The 15,594-nt window shown below is 47.0% G+C and overlaps 1 protein-coding gene across 1 annotated transcript in view; it reads right to left on the minus strand.

The window, feature by feature from the left end:
- The window catches only part of LOC146035527 (tumor necrosis factor ligand superfamily member 10-like), a 53,118-nt gene that overhangs the window by 16,977 nt on the left and 20,547 nt on the right, over positions 1 to 15,594 (minus strand). The window contains exon 2 of the mRNA XM_083159032.1: positions 6,082 to 6,243. Within this exon, the coding sequence (XP_083015158.1) occupies positions 6,082 to 6,243 (162 nt within the window). The remainder of the gene's footprint in view (positions 1 to 6,081; positions 6,244 to 15,594) is intronic.

Here is a 15,594-nt window from a genome sequence, read left to right on the forward strand (position 1 = left end):
CGGAGACCTTGCGTGGCACATGCGCATAGCGTTGCCCACGCATGCGCAGACGGCTAAAAAGAGTTCAGGAAAGTACGCACAGACCAGAATAAGGCCCCCTGGTCTCTATGTCCGCTATAGTACAGGGGACACTCATAGGGAGGGTGCTGTCATGATCCTGTGTCTGAGAAACATATTCTTACCTTCTAAGTGTTTTTCTGAAGTAGTATAGAAGTGCTGCAGAAGATCATGGTGCAGTATCAGACTATCCCATGGTTACCTAACAGCACTGATCATGTCACACTGGCGCATACCGCTTTGCTACATTTTGCTACCTCTGACAGCACTCTGTTGATCTCATCTCCACAAGTCACAGGCCACAGCCATGCTTCCAGCACGTTGACTTTCTCTCCTATTCCAAAAAATGGGTGCCGCCATCTTGCCTGCCTTCACAGGATGTTCAGCAGCCATCTTGGGAAACTCTACTCTGATATTATTTCTCTCCAACCAATCAACAACACCTTATCCCCAGGCTTGCCTACCCTCCCGGAATTGCCAGAAGGCTCCCAAAAATCAGGTCCCCCTCCCAGCCCCCCGGGAATGTGGGCAATCCTCCCGCATTGGCCAGGCAGCCTCCGCACCCCCCCCACCTTCCACGCTGCACAAAATTACCTGTTTTTGTCCGCGGCGAGGGGCGGGGCTAAAATTATGTGAATCATGTCATTTCACGTCATTTTAGCCCCTCCCCCAATTTGCAGACCTGCAAATTACATTTTTGACTGCCATGGGGGCGGGGCTTGATGATGTCTGCCCACCCGCCCCCCTGACATGCTATTATCGGGTCTCCTCTCCGGAGAGGGACAGTAGTACAGTAACAAATGGTACATGGTTTGTTTCCCACATTGTCTTTACTGAGTGGAGTTTGTATATTGTCTCCATGCTTGGCTGGGTTTCCTCTAGGTACTTACTTCCAGTATGGGTAACAGGGTGAGTTTTTTTTTTTTTTTTGGCCCAAATCGGTGCACCGCATCCCCTCGCATGGCTCGCTGTGCTCACATGCTTCAAGCACACTGCCTTGCTATGCTCAGCACAATATTTTATTCTCCCTCCATGCCCTAGTGGATAGTAAGGCATGAAATACTGCCTGTCGACACGTCAGATAAAAAAAAAAGAAAAACCCATGTTGACCTTTTGACTGTCGACATTGCCTATGTTGCTATAATGCTTGTGTCAACTTAATGCCCATGTCAACCTTTTATGGTGTCAACCTAAGTCCATGTCGACCTTAAATGGTTGACCTAACACCTAGATGTGTTGACCTAACAACTGTATACCCTTACTTAAATGGGTTTCCCCACAATTCAAAAATACTGGCTGACATTCTATTCACTTTTTTAATATCACATTTTTGCCGCGAATTCGCATATTTAATGAGGTGTGAATTCCAGAATGAAAAGTGCGATTAGGTGCGATAATGTGCGAATTTTAGGCATGAAAATGTGCGAATTTTAGGCATGAAAATGTGCGAATTTAAGGAAATGTGCGATTTTTTGTTCATCAAAAAAAAAAAATTGGCGTGGGGTCCCCCCTCCTGAGCATAACCAGCCCCGGGCTCATTGAGCCGGGGCTGGTTCCAAAAATACGGGGGTCAAAAAGCATAGGGGTCCCCCGTATTTCTGAAACCAGCCCCGGACTCTTGGACCGGTCCTGGTTCCAAAAATACGGGGGACAAAAAATCTGGGGGTCCCCCGTATTTTGAAACCAGCACCGGGCTCCAACAGCCCTCGGTGTCATGCCACAGCCGGGGGACACTTTTTATATAAGGTCCCCCGGCCGAAACATGAGCACCGTGGTTGGTCAGCCTTGGACGGGGTACCTGGAGGAGTGGGGACCCCCCCATAAAGGGGTCCCCCCCCAGGATTCACCCGTCCAGGGCTGAAGCCCGGGGCTGTCACCGGCGTCCGTGGCCAGTGGACGCCGGCCTGATAGTGTTAAATCTTCCATTCATAACATTGCTTGATAAAGAAGAACTACAAGTGCCAGCAGACCTCCCCCGCATGCTGGGACTTGGAGAACCACAAGTCCCAGCATGCGGGGCATTAATGGGCCCGCTGGGACTTGTAGTCCACCTGTAAAAAGAATGTTAAAAAACACACACACACAGAGAAGTAAAACTTTATTACACACACACACACCTCACTTTTACACCCACATACTCACCGATCCAGGATCCAGCACTGGTCTCCCTTCTGCTGCAGAGCCGGCTACCCCAGCACTGACAGCGGGAACAACCGGCTCTCTCTGATGCCACTAACAGCCTATGTAGCGCTGTCCCAGCGCTACAGAGGCTGAGAGCGTCTTTGGCTTATGCGTCTCCATGGAGACGCATAGCTCAGCCAATCAGGGCTGAGCTATGCGTCTCCATGGAGACGCATCGGCCAATCACGCTCTCAGCCTCTGTAGCGCTGGGACAGCGCTACATAGGCTGTTAGTGGCATCGGAGAAAGCCGGTTGTCCCCGCTGTCAGTGCTGGGGTAGCCGGCTCTGCAGAAGAAGGGAGACCAGCGCTGGATCCTGGATCGGTGAGTATGTGGGTGTAAAAGTGAGGTGTGTGTTTGTGTGTGTGTAATAAAGTTTTACTTCTCTGTGTGTGTGTTTTTTTTAACATTCTTTTTACAGGTGGACTACAAGTCCCAGCGGGCCCATTAATGCCCTGCATGCTGGGACTTGTGGTTTTCCACGTCCCAGCATGCGGGGGAGATCTGCTGGCACTTGTAGTTCTTCTGTATCAAGCAATGTTATGTATGGAAGATTTAACACTATCAGGCCGGGGTCCACTGGCCACGGACGCCGGTGACAGCCCCGGGCTTCAGCCCTGAACGGGTGAAGCCTGGGGGGGGGACCCCTTTATGGGGGGGTCCCCACTCCTCCAGGTACCCCGTCCAAGGCTGACCAGCCACGGTGCTCATGTTTCGGCCGGGGGACCTTATATAAAAAGTGTCCCCCGGCTGTGGCATGACACCGAGGGCTGTTGGAGCCCGGTGCTGGTTTCAAAATACGGGGGACCCCCAGATTTTTTGTCCCCCGTATTTTTGGAACCAGGACCGGTCCAAGAGTCCGGGGCTGGTTTCAGAAATACGGGGGACCCCTATGCTTTTTGTCCCCCGTATTTTTGGAACCAGCCCCGGCTCAATGAGCCCGGGGCTGGTTATGCTCAGGAGGGGGGACCCCACGCAATTTTTTTTGTCAAAAAAACACTTTTCCACATTTTTTAACACAGGGCCATGCACAGATCTCTATGATCTGTGCAGGGTTCTGGCCAAATCGCATATCAGAACCTGGTCTGATTTTTTTGAGATTTTTAGACACATTTTTCAAATTCACATCTCATTAAATATGCGAATTGTATACTTTTCAATGTGAAAACATCTGGATGCGAGTTCTGGCGAAAACTAAAAATCGCACTTCTACAAAGTGCGATTTCGCGGCAAAACCGCACTTTTTGCCGATTTTCGCATCTCATTAAATATGCGAATTAGCTAAAAAGTGCGAAAACGGCCGTTTTTGCGATAAAATTCGCCAAAGTCAGATTATCTCATCCCATAGAATGTCACCCAGAGTGTTAGGCTAATTGGATCCCCAAAAAAAAGGGGATGCGGTCATTTGGTCTACTGCATTATGGTCGACAGTCATTAGGTCGAATCCATTAGGTCGACATGCTAAAAGGTCGACATGACTCTAGGTCGACATGGGAAAAGGTCGACATGGTTCTAGTTCGAAAGGTCATTAGTTCGACAGGTCATTAGTTCGACAAGGTCATTAGTTCGACATTGTCTATGTCGACATTCACAAGGTCGACAAGGAGTTTTTCACTGTTTTTTGAGCCAACATGTGCCGACAGGCGGTATTTCATGCCCTACCATCCACTAGGGCGTGGTGGGAGAATAAAATAGTGTGCCGAGCGTAGCGAGGCACCGTGCCTGACGCATAGCGAGCGCAGCGAGCGATGCGAGGGGATGCAGTGCACTTTAAACTGTGTCCATGTCGACTGTGTTGACATTCAGGTAAAAAAACAGTGAAAAACCCCATGTCGACCTTGTGAATGTCGACATAGACAATGTCGAACTAATGACCTTGTCGAACTAATGACCTGTCGAACTAATGACCTTTCGACCTAGAATCATGTCGACCTAGAATCATGTCGACCTTTTAGCATGTCGACCTAATGGATTCGACCTAATGACTTTCTACCATAATGCAATAGACCAAATGATCCCAACCCAAAAAAAGAACCCTAGTATGTACATGGGCAGACTAGATGGGCCAAGTGTTTCTTGTTTCCTTGTGTATCTTTTTTCTATTTTTTCTATGGATACTGAAAGGAAAGCGATCATGGCACACCCTATGCATTTTTCGTCTCAGTAAAATATTTTAAAATATTTTTCAAAATATATTCTTAGCTTTATCAATTTTTTTTAAATTATCAATTTCTGATCATTTTTGTATAAATGTTATGCAATATATGGGTAAACAGCTTTGATAAATTGCAGCGAAAACAATGCAAAATTAATTGTTATTCATCAGGGTAAAAACGTTTAAATAATAAATAGGTAAAGAACAGAAGAACTTGGCATCTTCCCCTGTAGATAATACGTTTAATGCAAAGAAAAAAATGACAATATGATTTGATTGCTGCATCAAACACCAATATGAGGAATACTAATAACCAGTGCTGCCATTAGAAATTGTGGGGCCCCGGAAGTGAAATACAATTTAGGTACCCCAACCCATTTCATCCAACAGTGAATGTGCAGGTAACCATCGGTAGCCAGTCTGGTACTATCCTGTATCATCGGTTCCAGACTACCATCGCTAACCTGCCAAGTACTATCAATACCAGCATACATCCTTACCAAAGACTGTACTACTTGTTACTCATATACATCCTTGGTACCCAGAGCTTGAATAAGGGAGACTCTGGCAGAGGGCCACAACTTGCCAATCACACGCAGTTAAATCCATAGTTCCATGCAGGACTCCCTGGTGAAGACCACCAGTGGGTTTAGACTCCGCAACTCTGTTAGAGTATTCATCAAATCCCTGTTCATCTGTGCCCCCAGTGTATCAGTACTCCCGCTTTTTTATGCACCATCAATATATTGAGTCTCCTCAGTTCCAGTACCTTTCTGTCTCTGCTGATCCACTTCGGTCACACCCGAGAACACAACCCCCCCAGGCCTGACATCCCCTTTTTGCATCTCCAAAAGGGTCCCCTCTAAATGTTAAAGTGTGCCTGCGGCAGGGCCACCATCAGGGAGATACTACCAGGCCTGGAGTCCTGGTCTTGGATACTCAGAGGCTTCCCGCGAGCAGCTCTGTCCCTGCTTCTGACAGCTTTCAGCAGCAATAAACAAACTTTATCTTTGCACCTGGACCCACAACTCGCTTGTTCTGCCTCTGTTTGTATATCACAGTCACTGTTAAACTGCTGTAACACAAGACATTAAACACGAGAAAAAGGGAATCTAGGCCCTATAGAATTCTTTTGCCTATTTGCCTGTCCACCCCCATGAAAATGTTAGTTTCTACGCCCCTGCACCCAGTGATAAATTTCCCATTAGGTACATGCCTAGTGATGGCACTTCTTTGGGTCCTTGTATTGGTAATGTCAATTGGAAATCTACTTAGTAACTGCAAGATATTTCCACTGTACCACACCATATGCCATCATGAATGGAATCTAAACGGGAGGGACATATCCCTACACATACTGCTCCTGTAAACTGTCCTACTGAGTATGTACACATATTTAAAAAAAAAAACTGTATCATGGTTCTTTTTATTATTCTATTAATTTAGCTATCATTAAATGAGGACCTATGACAAAATAGAATTAGGCAAGGGGGGCACCCTCACCCCTATATCTACCTCTACCTGCACCTGCTGTATGTATAAATTTGGGAACTGTCCTACAGCTTTCGGAGTACAATTCTAAATCCCATGTAGTACTGTATGCACGCAAATGGTTTGTTGCTTATTGCAGTAAAGGTTACAGAGGTAAAAATAGGAAGAGTGCCAGGGAACAGTGCCATATGTATTCACCTGTGTTACGTAAGAAGTTATTCTCCTAGCAAGCTTTTGGCATGATTCACTTGGAAGCAGTCCATCCCTCTCAAATTCCAAAGGATCAGATATATCTTCCATGCTGTTGATAATTTGGAGGCAGCGGAGCTCTTCGGACATACCCTGGGTTTGTGCCTTCAACTGAAAGAGAGATTAGTAAAATAATAATTTTGTCTTCTACCCCATTTAGCCAGCAAATAAATACAGAATTCTGTGCTGTCCTAATAATACCAGTCTCTCTGCCTTTTTTTAACCTGATTTAGTGATCTAGTCAAACAGTAGCTGTCTAGTATCTACAAATTGCTGTCCAAAGCAAATACAAATCATGAAAAATAATACATGGCATGTTTTCTAGAGAAATCTAGCCACATTGTTTAATATATACTCCTCAAAAGATACGATGAAGAAATGCAATTATTCATTGTCTTATAATAAAAACAAAACATTATAAGGCTGAGTTAATTACAGCCAGCAATTTTATGTTGATACATGCATAGTATAATTTATATAATAAACTACAGTATATAACTGTAAACACTAGTGACCTAGTGCACACAAGGAGATTTAAGGCCAGATGTATCAAGCTTCAAATAGTGGGGCAGATGTATTAAGCCTTAACAAGAGATAAATGCAAGGGTGATAAAGAGACATAAACGTCCAGCCAATCAGCTCCTTACTGCCATGTTACAGGCTGTGTTTGAAAAAGTCAGTAAGGAGTTGATTGGCTGGACATTTATCTCTCTTTATCACCCTTGCATTTATCTCTTGTTAATGCTTAATACATCTGCCCCAGTGATAGAGTGGAGAGTGAGAAACAACCAGCCAATCAGATCCTACCTGTTATTTTTCATACCCAGCCTGTAACATGGCAGTTAGGAGTTGATTGGCTGGGTGTTTATCACTCTCTATTTTATCACTTTGAGCTTGATACATCTGGCCCTTAGGAGTCTATTAATTATAGAGCCTATTCCTGGTATTAAGATAATTTATTGCTAGTTATACTCAAACGCATAAAGAAGGAAATATCATGCAATTTGACTTGGGTTATAAGAAGAGTTAAACCCGGGTCACCTTCTGTATTATGGGCGACCCATGTTTAATGACAAAGCACCAGACCTGGGTCAATGCTGTGTGGGACCTGGAATTGTGATCCCAGGTTCAAACTGTGTTTGCGATGTGAAAGAGGTAATATTGTACTTAAACTCTAACCTTTATTACAAACGAAGACTAATAAGGAACTCATGGGCATTCAGTGGAGCAGAGTAACAAGGCAGTGTCATATGAGGGACCTCAGGTCACATGACTTAGAAACTGCTGAAACCTTTTACAGGTGGCTGAGGCAGACTCTTGTCAGTTATGAGAGTCTCCTGAGGGAGTGGTTGCAACAAAAAGGAGATGCGCAAGCATAGCGCCGCCTCAAGTCACACTGCGGCTACTATATGTGGGAGATTATATGTGAGAGAATTTTATGACTAGCAGCAGCACAAAGGTGCTTCTAATTGACAGCCACAGATTGGAGGATGGGCCTGGAGGCACTGGGAAGCAGGCCAGTGACAGCAATTACTGCAGAGGTAAAGACATTAGATAGACCAGTCCACTGTGACACAGACAAGGTCTGTCATTTACAATAACACTGCATTGCTCATACCATGGGCAGAGGAGCAGGTGGAGGAAAGTGATTATGCCAGGGAAAGAGGGTGGGAAATACCAAACAGAAGCTGTACATGATGCCGCCCATTCCACCGATGCTCATTGCATTTGTACTGATATATGCGATGAGCGATGCAAAGGGCAGCCCTCCCAATAAGAGCTGCCCTTTGTAACCCCCACCGCTGCTTGAACTTCCGGGTCTGTGTTCCAGGAGTCTCTATGCACATGCACAGAGACACTGGTGGCTGCGAGGCATGCAGGGAGGGATCCATGTCTGATTATTCACATAGCATTGGTGCAGAGAGAAGCCAAAGGCTTCTATGGGGTCACATCAGCTTTAGTACATTAAAAAGTGCGGTAAAAGCTAGAGATGTGCAGACTCGGATTCCAGAGATCCGAGCCCCCACGAACGTCATCATTCCGAGCCCGGTTCCGAGCAGCGCTTGGAGATTCCCGCCTGACTCAGGTCCGTCCGCGTGGTCAGAACGTCATCTCCCGACGCCGGATTTCGCGAGGCTTTAAAAGCGGCTGCTGCGCCTGCCATCTTCACTCCAGTCTAGTAGTGGGTGTCACATCCACCATGGTGTTTACCCAAAGACCCCTGTGTTATGCTTAGCCCTGGACCCTCTAGGTACACTAAAACCATGGTGCTCACCTCTGCTCATGTCTCTGGCTTCACAGGGGTACATATGGCCGGGATGTCACCACGTGGTGACACCGGTGTATTGTGCTCCAGTGCCATGCAGGGTGTGTGTGGCGTACCGCCATGTGTGTTTGTGCCTGGTCAGCGTCTGAGTAAAGACCGGGGATTGCGCAGCTGCGTATCATCAGGGTCAGCTGAAATCTGTCGCCCTCTGTGGTGGGCGCCATCTTCTTGGTTTCCCCAGCCTCTCCTGCACGGCTCCGCCTCACTCCCTGATTGCCTGACCAATCCCGGCGCAGCTCACCTGGTAAGTACTGACTGCTCAGGCTAGTCCGGCAGTCAGTACAATGATGTCCACCCCGCAGCATCATTGGTCTCATCTGGCTCTGTAGTACTCGCTACGTTCCTGAGCTTTTCCCTGAAGAGATCCTGCTGGCCATTCACTACTTCATGTACCACCGGACTCTGCCTACCGCCAATGTGGACCACGTAAGGTCAGGTCCTCTAAGGGGTCTCACCTTGCTACTCTCCCGACGGTTACTTCCACGGTTACCTCTGTCAGCAGCTACGACCTTATACAGCAAAGGACAACTCTTTTCCATTCATTATTCTTCATTTATTATTCTCCCTCAACCAATCTTCCAATCCTCCAATCTTCAACCAATCGTCCAATCCTCCAATCTTCAACCAATCATTCAATCCTCCAATTCTCAACCAATCCTCCAATCTTCAACCAATCGTCCAAATCTCCAATCTTCAACCAATCTTCCGATCCTCCAATCTTCAACCAATCTTCCAATCCTCCAATCTTCAACCAATCTTCCAATTCTCCAATCTCCAACCAATCATTCAATCCTCCAACCTCCAACCAATCATCCAATCTTCCAATCTTCAACCAATCAACCAATCTTCCAATCTTCAACCAATCCTCCAATCTTTCAATCTCCACTCAATCATCCAATCTCCAATCATTCATCCAATCTTCCAATCTGCAATACAATCTTCATTTGTTCTCCAAACCAGCCAATCCACAAATCCTTCTACTACCTTCAAGTATTGAACTCCAGTTTATATTCACTTCCACTCCTCAAATTATGGGGGAAATTTACTAATATGAAAAACCTAGGTTTTCGTATTAGTTTTTTTCCTACGACTGCATCCGACTGTTTCAGTCGTATACAAAGTCGTGTTCCGAAGGGGGATTTACAAAGCAGTCATATACGACTGCTTTGTAACCCTCCGATGTCGTACTAATTCGTATTAGGTTGCCATATATACGGCCGCTAATATGAATTAGTAGAGGCAGTCTGCACGGATCAGTCAGATCCGTGCAGGCTGCAAGGTGTAAAAAAAAATAGAAAAAATAAATAAATAAATAACCAGCGTGGGGTCCCCCCCACAGCTGTAACCAGTACAAGGCTAAAGGAGCCGGGGCCGGTAATTAAAAATCAGGGAACCCGACAAATAGGGGTTCCCCGATGTTTAACAACCAGCCCCAGGCTCCAGGTCTGGGGCTGGTTCACAAAATACAGGGGACAAAATGACTAGGGGTCCCCCGTATTTTAAGAACCAGCCCCAGGCCAAACCAGCCAGCAGGGTAATGTCACAGCCGGAGGACACTTATTATGTAAGGTCCAGCGGCCAAAACATTAACCCCCTGACCGGTCAGCCTGGCCAGGGGCCCTGGAGGAGTGGGGACCCCCCCAATAAAGGGGTCCCCCCCTCCAGGACTGACCTGACCAGGGTGAAGCCTGGTGCTGTCCCCGGTGACCCTGGGCTGTGGTCACCGGGCTGATTTCAGTGTAAAAGAATAGAATAAAAACTATTGTTTAAAACTGTGGAACTATGAGTCCCAGCAAGCCTCCCCCGCAAGCTGGGACTTTTAGAACCACAAGTCCCAGCCTGCGGGGCATTAAAGGGCCCGCTGGCACTTGTAGTTCCACAGTAATAAAAATAGTACAATAAATACACACTGACACAATGAAAATAAAACTTTAATACATCCATTACGGGATGCGGTCATCTATTAGAATGAACTTAGGTCTACAGTCATTAGGTCGACCCCACTAGGTCGACTGGCAGGAAGGTCGACCTGACTTAAGGTCGACATGGGCTAAGGTCGACATGACTTAAGGTCGAATTTGCATAAAGGTCGACATGAGGAAGGTCGACTGGTCATAAGGTCGACATGGGTTTTTCACTGTTTTTTGAGCAGACATGTGCCGACAGGCGGTATTTCATGCCCTACCATCCACTAGGGCGTGGTGGGAGAATAAAATAGTGTGCCGAGCGCAGCGAGGCACCGTGCCCGAAGCATTGCGAGCGAAGCGAGCGATGCGAGGGTCCGATTCTCATTGCCAACTGTGTCCATGTCGACTGTGTCGACATTCGGATAAAAAAACATTGAAAAACCCATGTCGACCTTATGACCAGTCGACCTTCCTCATGTCGACCTTTATGCAAATTCGACCTTAAGTCATTTCGACCTTGGCCCATGTCGACCTTAAGTCAGGTCGACCTTCCTGCCAGTCGACCTAATGACTGTAGACCTAAGTTCATTCTGACAGATGTCCCGATTCCTCCATTACACACACATACTGATACTTACCTATCTTGATCCCGTAGGTAGCCCTCTGTCCTGGTGTCCGGTGTCCTGTGTCGTCCTCCAGGTCCATGTCGGTGTCCGGGTCCGAAGTAATCCATGATGGAGCTGTGGAAGGAAATCCTACTCACCTGGTCCTGTGGTGAAGATGTCTTCTCTTGGTCCGCCGTAGTCCAGGTAATCTTCAAGCTGCCGGCGCTCCCCGCACTCTCCGCATCGCACTGAGGAGAGATGCTGAGATATTTCATACTCGGCGCCTCTTCTCAGAATGATTCTATTGGCCGCCTAGCGGCCAATAAGGAGCCAAGAAAGTCGGCACCTGATTGGCCGCTAGGTGGCCAATAGAATCATTCTGAGAAGAAGCGCCGAGTATGAAATATCTCAGCATCTCTCCTCAGTGCGATGCGGAGAGTGTGGGGAGCGCCGGTAGCTTGAAGATTACCTGGACTACGGCGGACCAAGAGAAGACATCTTCACCACAGGACCCGGTGAGTAGGATTTCCTTCCACAGCTCCACCATGGATTACTTCGGACCTGGACACCGCCATGGACCTGGAGGACGACACGGACCGCCGACATGGACCTGGAGGAAGACACAGGACACCGGACACCAGGACAGAGGGCTACCTACGGGATCAAGATAGGTAAGTATCAGTATGTGTGTGTAATGGATGTATTAAAGTTTTATTTTCATTGTGTCAGTGTGTATTTATTGTACTATTTTTATTACTGTGGAACTACAAGTGCCAGCGGGCCCTTTAATGCCCCGCAGGCTGGGACTTGTGGTTCTCCAAGTCCCAGCTTGCGGGGGAGGATTGCTGGGACTCATAGTTCCACAGTTTTAAACAATAGTTTTTATTCTATTCTTTTACACTGAAATCAGCCCAGTGACCACAGCCCAGGGTCACCGGGGACAGCACCAGGCTTCACCCTGGTCAGGTCAGTCCTGGAGGGGGGAACCCCTTTATTGGGGGGGTCCCCACTCCTCCAGGGCCCCTGGCCAGGCTGACCGGTCAGGGGGTTAATGTTTTGGCCGCGGGACCTTATATAATAAGTGTCCTCCGGCTGTGACATTACCCTGCTGGCTGGTTTGGCCTGGGGCTGGTTCTTAAAATACGGGGGACCCCTAGTCATTTTGTCCCCCGTATTTTGGGAACCAGCCCCGGACCTGGAGCCTGGGGCTGGTTGTTAAAAATCGGGGAACCCCTATTTGTCGGGTTCCCTGATTTTTAATTACCGGCCCCGGCTCCTTCAGCCTGGAGCTGGTTACAGCTGTGGGGGGGACCCCACGCTGTTTTTTTTTTTTTTATATTTATTTTTCTATTTTTTTACACTGCAGCCTGCACCGATCTGACTGATCCGTGCAGGCTTAATACAAATATGACAGGACAATCAAGGTGTATTTTCCTGTCGCATTTTCGTGGCTGTTTCACGCCAATTAGCAGCCATATTATCAATACGGCTGCTTAGTAAATCAGGAACCACCATTCTTTTGAATGGTGATTCCTGTCGTATTCTATCGATGGTGTAGACATTCGTATTTGTAAATACAAATACGAATGTCCCATCTTTAGGAATACGAATTGCTGTATTTTTGGGATAGTAAATCCCGAAAATACAAATGTGTAAAAAATAGGTGTATTTCTGCCTACGAATACACCTATTTTTTACAAATTCATATTAGTAAATTTCCCCCTATATTGCAATATTCTTCAAGTACCAAGCTCCATCATTTATTACAATAACCTGCTGGACAATTGACTTTATATTTGCATGCCTGCCATATCCCAGTTATACCATCATTATCACTGTTTGCAATATCTTTATTAAATTCATTATATTTTATCTTCATTGTTTCCTCTACTCTGTCGTGGACACATCCTCAAACGTTAAAGCACTCAGCTTAAGATATTCTACAGCTGGTGCTTTTACGTGCATGACAGTGGGTTGGGAGAGGGTGTGTTGGTACTGCTGCTGGGGCTTAAACTTGAGCTGGGGCTGTCTCTCAGTGCTGCTGTGTAGTCTAACTGTGTACTTGTAGTACTACTGTCTCCTCTGTGCGGTCTACCTCTGGTGTGCTGTGCTGTAATTATTTTATTCGCTGGGGCTGTCTCCCTCAGTGCTGCTGTGTACTCTGTTCTCCTCTCTGCTTAGGGCGGGCTCTCCCTAGCAAGGAGGACAGTCTAACTGTGTACCTGTAGTACTACTGTCTCCTCTATGCTGGGGCCCACCTCTGGTGCTGTGCTGTAATATATATTATATGAATAATTAATTATATTATATATAGTCCACTGGTGCTGCCTGCACTGAAGCTGCCAGTATTATTTAGTTACTCAGTCCACTGTTGCCACTGGCAGTGCTACTGCCTACCTAGTGTACCTACCTAGTACATACTAGGCTGCTTTATCATTTAATTAAAAAATAATACTTGTGCTGTGTGGGACTGTAAAAAATAATTCCATGCTGCTGGTGCACTGATGTGTGCCACTGAGTGCCACTGCCAAGCAGTACCTAATAATAAAATTAATTATTATAAATTCTGCTTGTGCACTGCATAAAGCTACTGGTGGTGTGTAATATAATTACCTTTTGTGGTGACCACTGGCAGTGCTACTGCCTGCCTGCCTACCTACAGATGGGTCAGGTCCCATCTTTGCAGGGGATGGCGCTGGCGTCGCCAGCCGCCATCCCCCGCCAGCGCCATGGCGATGGTGAGAAGGGGACGCACGCGCACGAGAGGCGCGCGCGTCCCCTTCCGACGGCGCTTCGATCCGTTCCCCCGGGTCCCCGCCGGCTTGCCGGTGGTAACCCGGGGTCCCTGCCGGCTTGCCGGCGGTAACCCGGGGTCCCCGCCGCCTGCCCGCACCCCCCCTAACCCCCCCTAACCCTGTCCGTCTCCCTGAGGCGGAGACGGACAGGGTTTCCGTCGCGCTAGCGACGGAGACTGAGACGCGCGTGCGCGTGAGACGCACGCGCGTCTCAGTCTCCTCGCTGGCGTGGCTGCTGGCGGGTCGCCAGCGCGTACGTTCTGGCGACCCGCCAGCAAGGATGATAATAGTAACGTACTGTACCTAGTAGTTTATTTTCTCTACCTACTAGGCTGCTATATTATTAATACTTGTCCACTGGTGCTGCCTGCACTGAATACTGTTAATAGAGGTTGCCAGTATTATTTACTCAGTCCACTGTTGCCACTGGCAGTGTTACTGCCTAAGTGTACCTACCTAGTAGTACAACTACATACTAGGCTGCTACTGTATATCTAATTTAATTTAAAAATAATACTTGTGCTGTGTGGGACTGTAAAAAATAATTCCATGCTGCTGGTGCACTGACGTGTGCCACTGAGTGCCACTGCCAAGCAGTACCTAATAATAAAATTAATTATTATAAATTCTGCTGGTGCACAATACTAGTATTGCTGACGTATCTACCTGTCTTGTGCCTAGTACTGTCTTATCTACCTGTCTGGTGCCTAGTACTGCCGTATCTACCGTCTGTTTTGGGGCCCACTGCCTAATACTGCCGTATCTACCTGTCTGGTCTGGTGCTCACTGCCTAATACTGCTGTATCTACCGCCTGTTTTGGGGCTCACTGCCTACTACTGCCGTATCTACCGTCTGTTTTGGGGCTCACTGCCTAATACTGCCGTATCTATCTGTCTGGTCTGGGGCTCACTGCCTAATACTGCCCTATCTACCTGTCTGGTCTGGGGCTCACTGCCTAATACTGCCGTATCTACCTGTCCGGTCTGATGACGCCATCAGTCTGTTCCGGTTGTCAGGGCGACGCGTTACTAACAAATGTGTACATATACATCGGACAAATCTGAGAGAAAAGAAAGAAAAAAAACACATAAAGAATCTACATATATACAATAATGTGCATTCATGAATACCAGCAATAGGCACTCAAATGCGCAAATGAACGTTTTTAAACAATCAGAACAGACTGATGGCGTCATTGGTGGGCACGTCACACTGAACCGGGGCCGGACGGGCGACTGCATGTGGTGTGGTGTTTCCCATATAGGTATGTACACTGCTGTATTCTTTATCCTGATGACGATGTTAGAATAAACATCGAAAACGGTTGATCTGCATATCGCAGTTTTGTCTACATTCATTTGCCTCCGGGTGCCGCCTCACAAACCTGTCCTACATTTGGGGTGTTTTATCACTCCGGGAGGGCACCGAAGTAGAGGTATTTATTGAAGCTGGGAGTGCTGCCCCACACAAACTCTGTATATATATATATATATATATATATATATATTGTGTAGGGGCATTATGGTGTGGCATACAGTATAAGGTGCAGTGTGGTGTTTGGCGTAATATGTATGTGGCAATTTGTTGTGTTGTTTAATGTGTAAATGGCCATTTGGTTTGTTTTATATAGCCCAAGTGGCATTGCAGGTTGTGGCGTAATGTGTAAGTGGTAAGTGGCATTATGGGAGGGGGGGGGGGGCAGAATCTTTTTGGTAAGGGGGGGAACAAGGAACAATTTCCCCTTTTTTCCCCTTTTCCCCCCCTTAGAAATGAAATTTTAAAAAGTTACTTCTTAGTAAATCCCCATTATGCTGTTAATTTAGGGGCG

Source organism: Crinia signifera, chromosome 9, assembly GCF_055691185.1.
Source record: "Crinia signifera chromosome 9, ASM5569118v1, whole genome shotgun sequence".
Classification (NCBI taxonomy): Eukaryota; Metazoa; Chordata; class Amphibia; order Anura; family Myobatrachidae; genus Crinia; species Crinia signifera.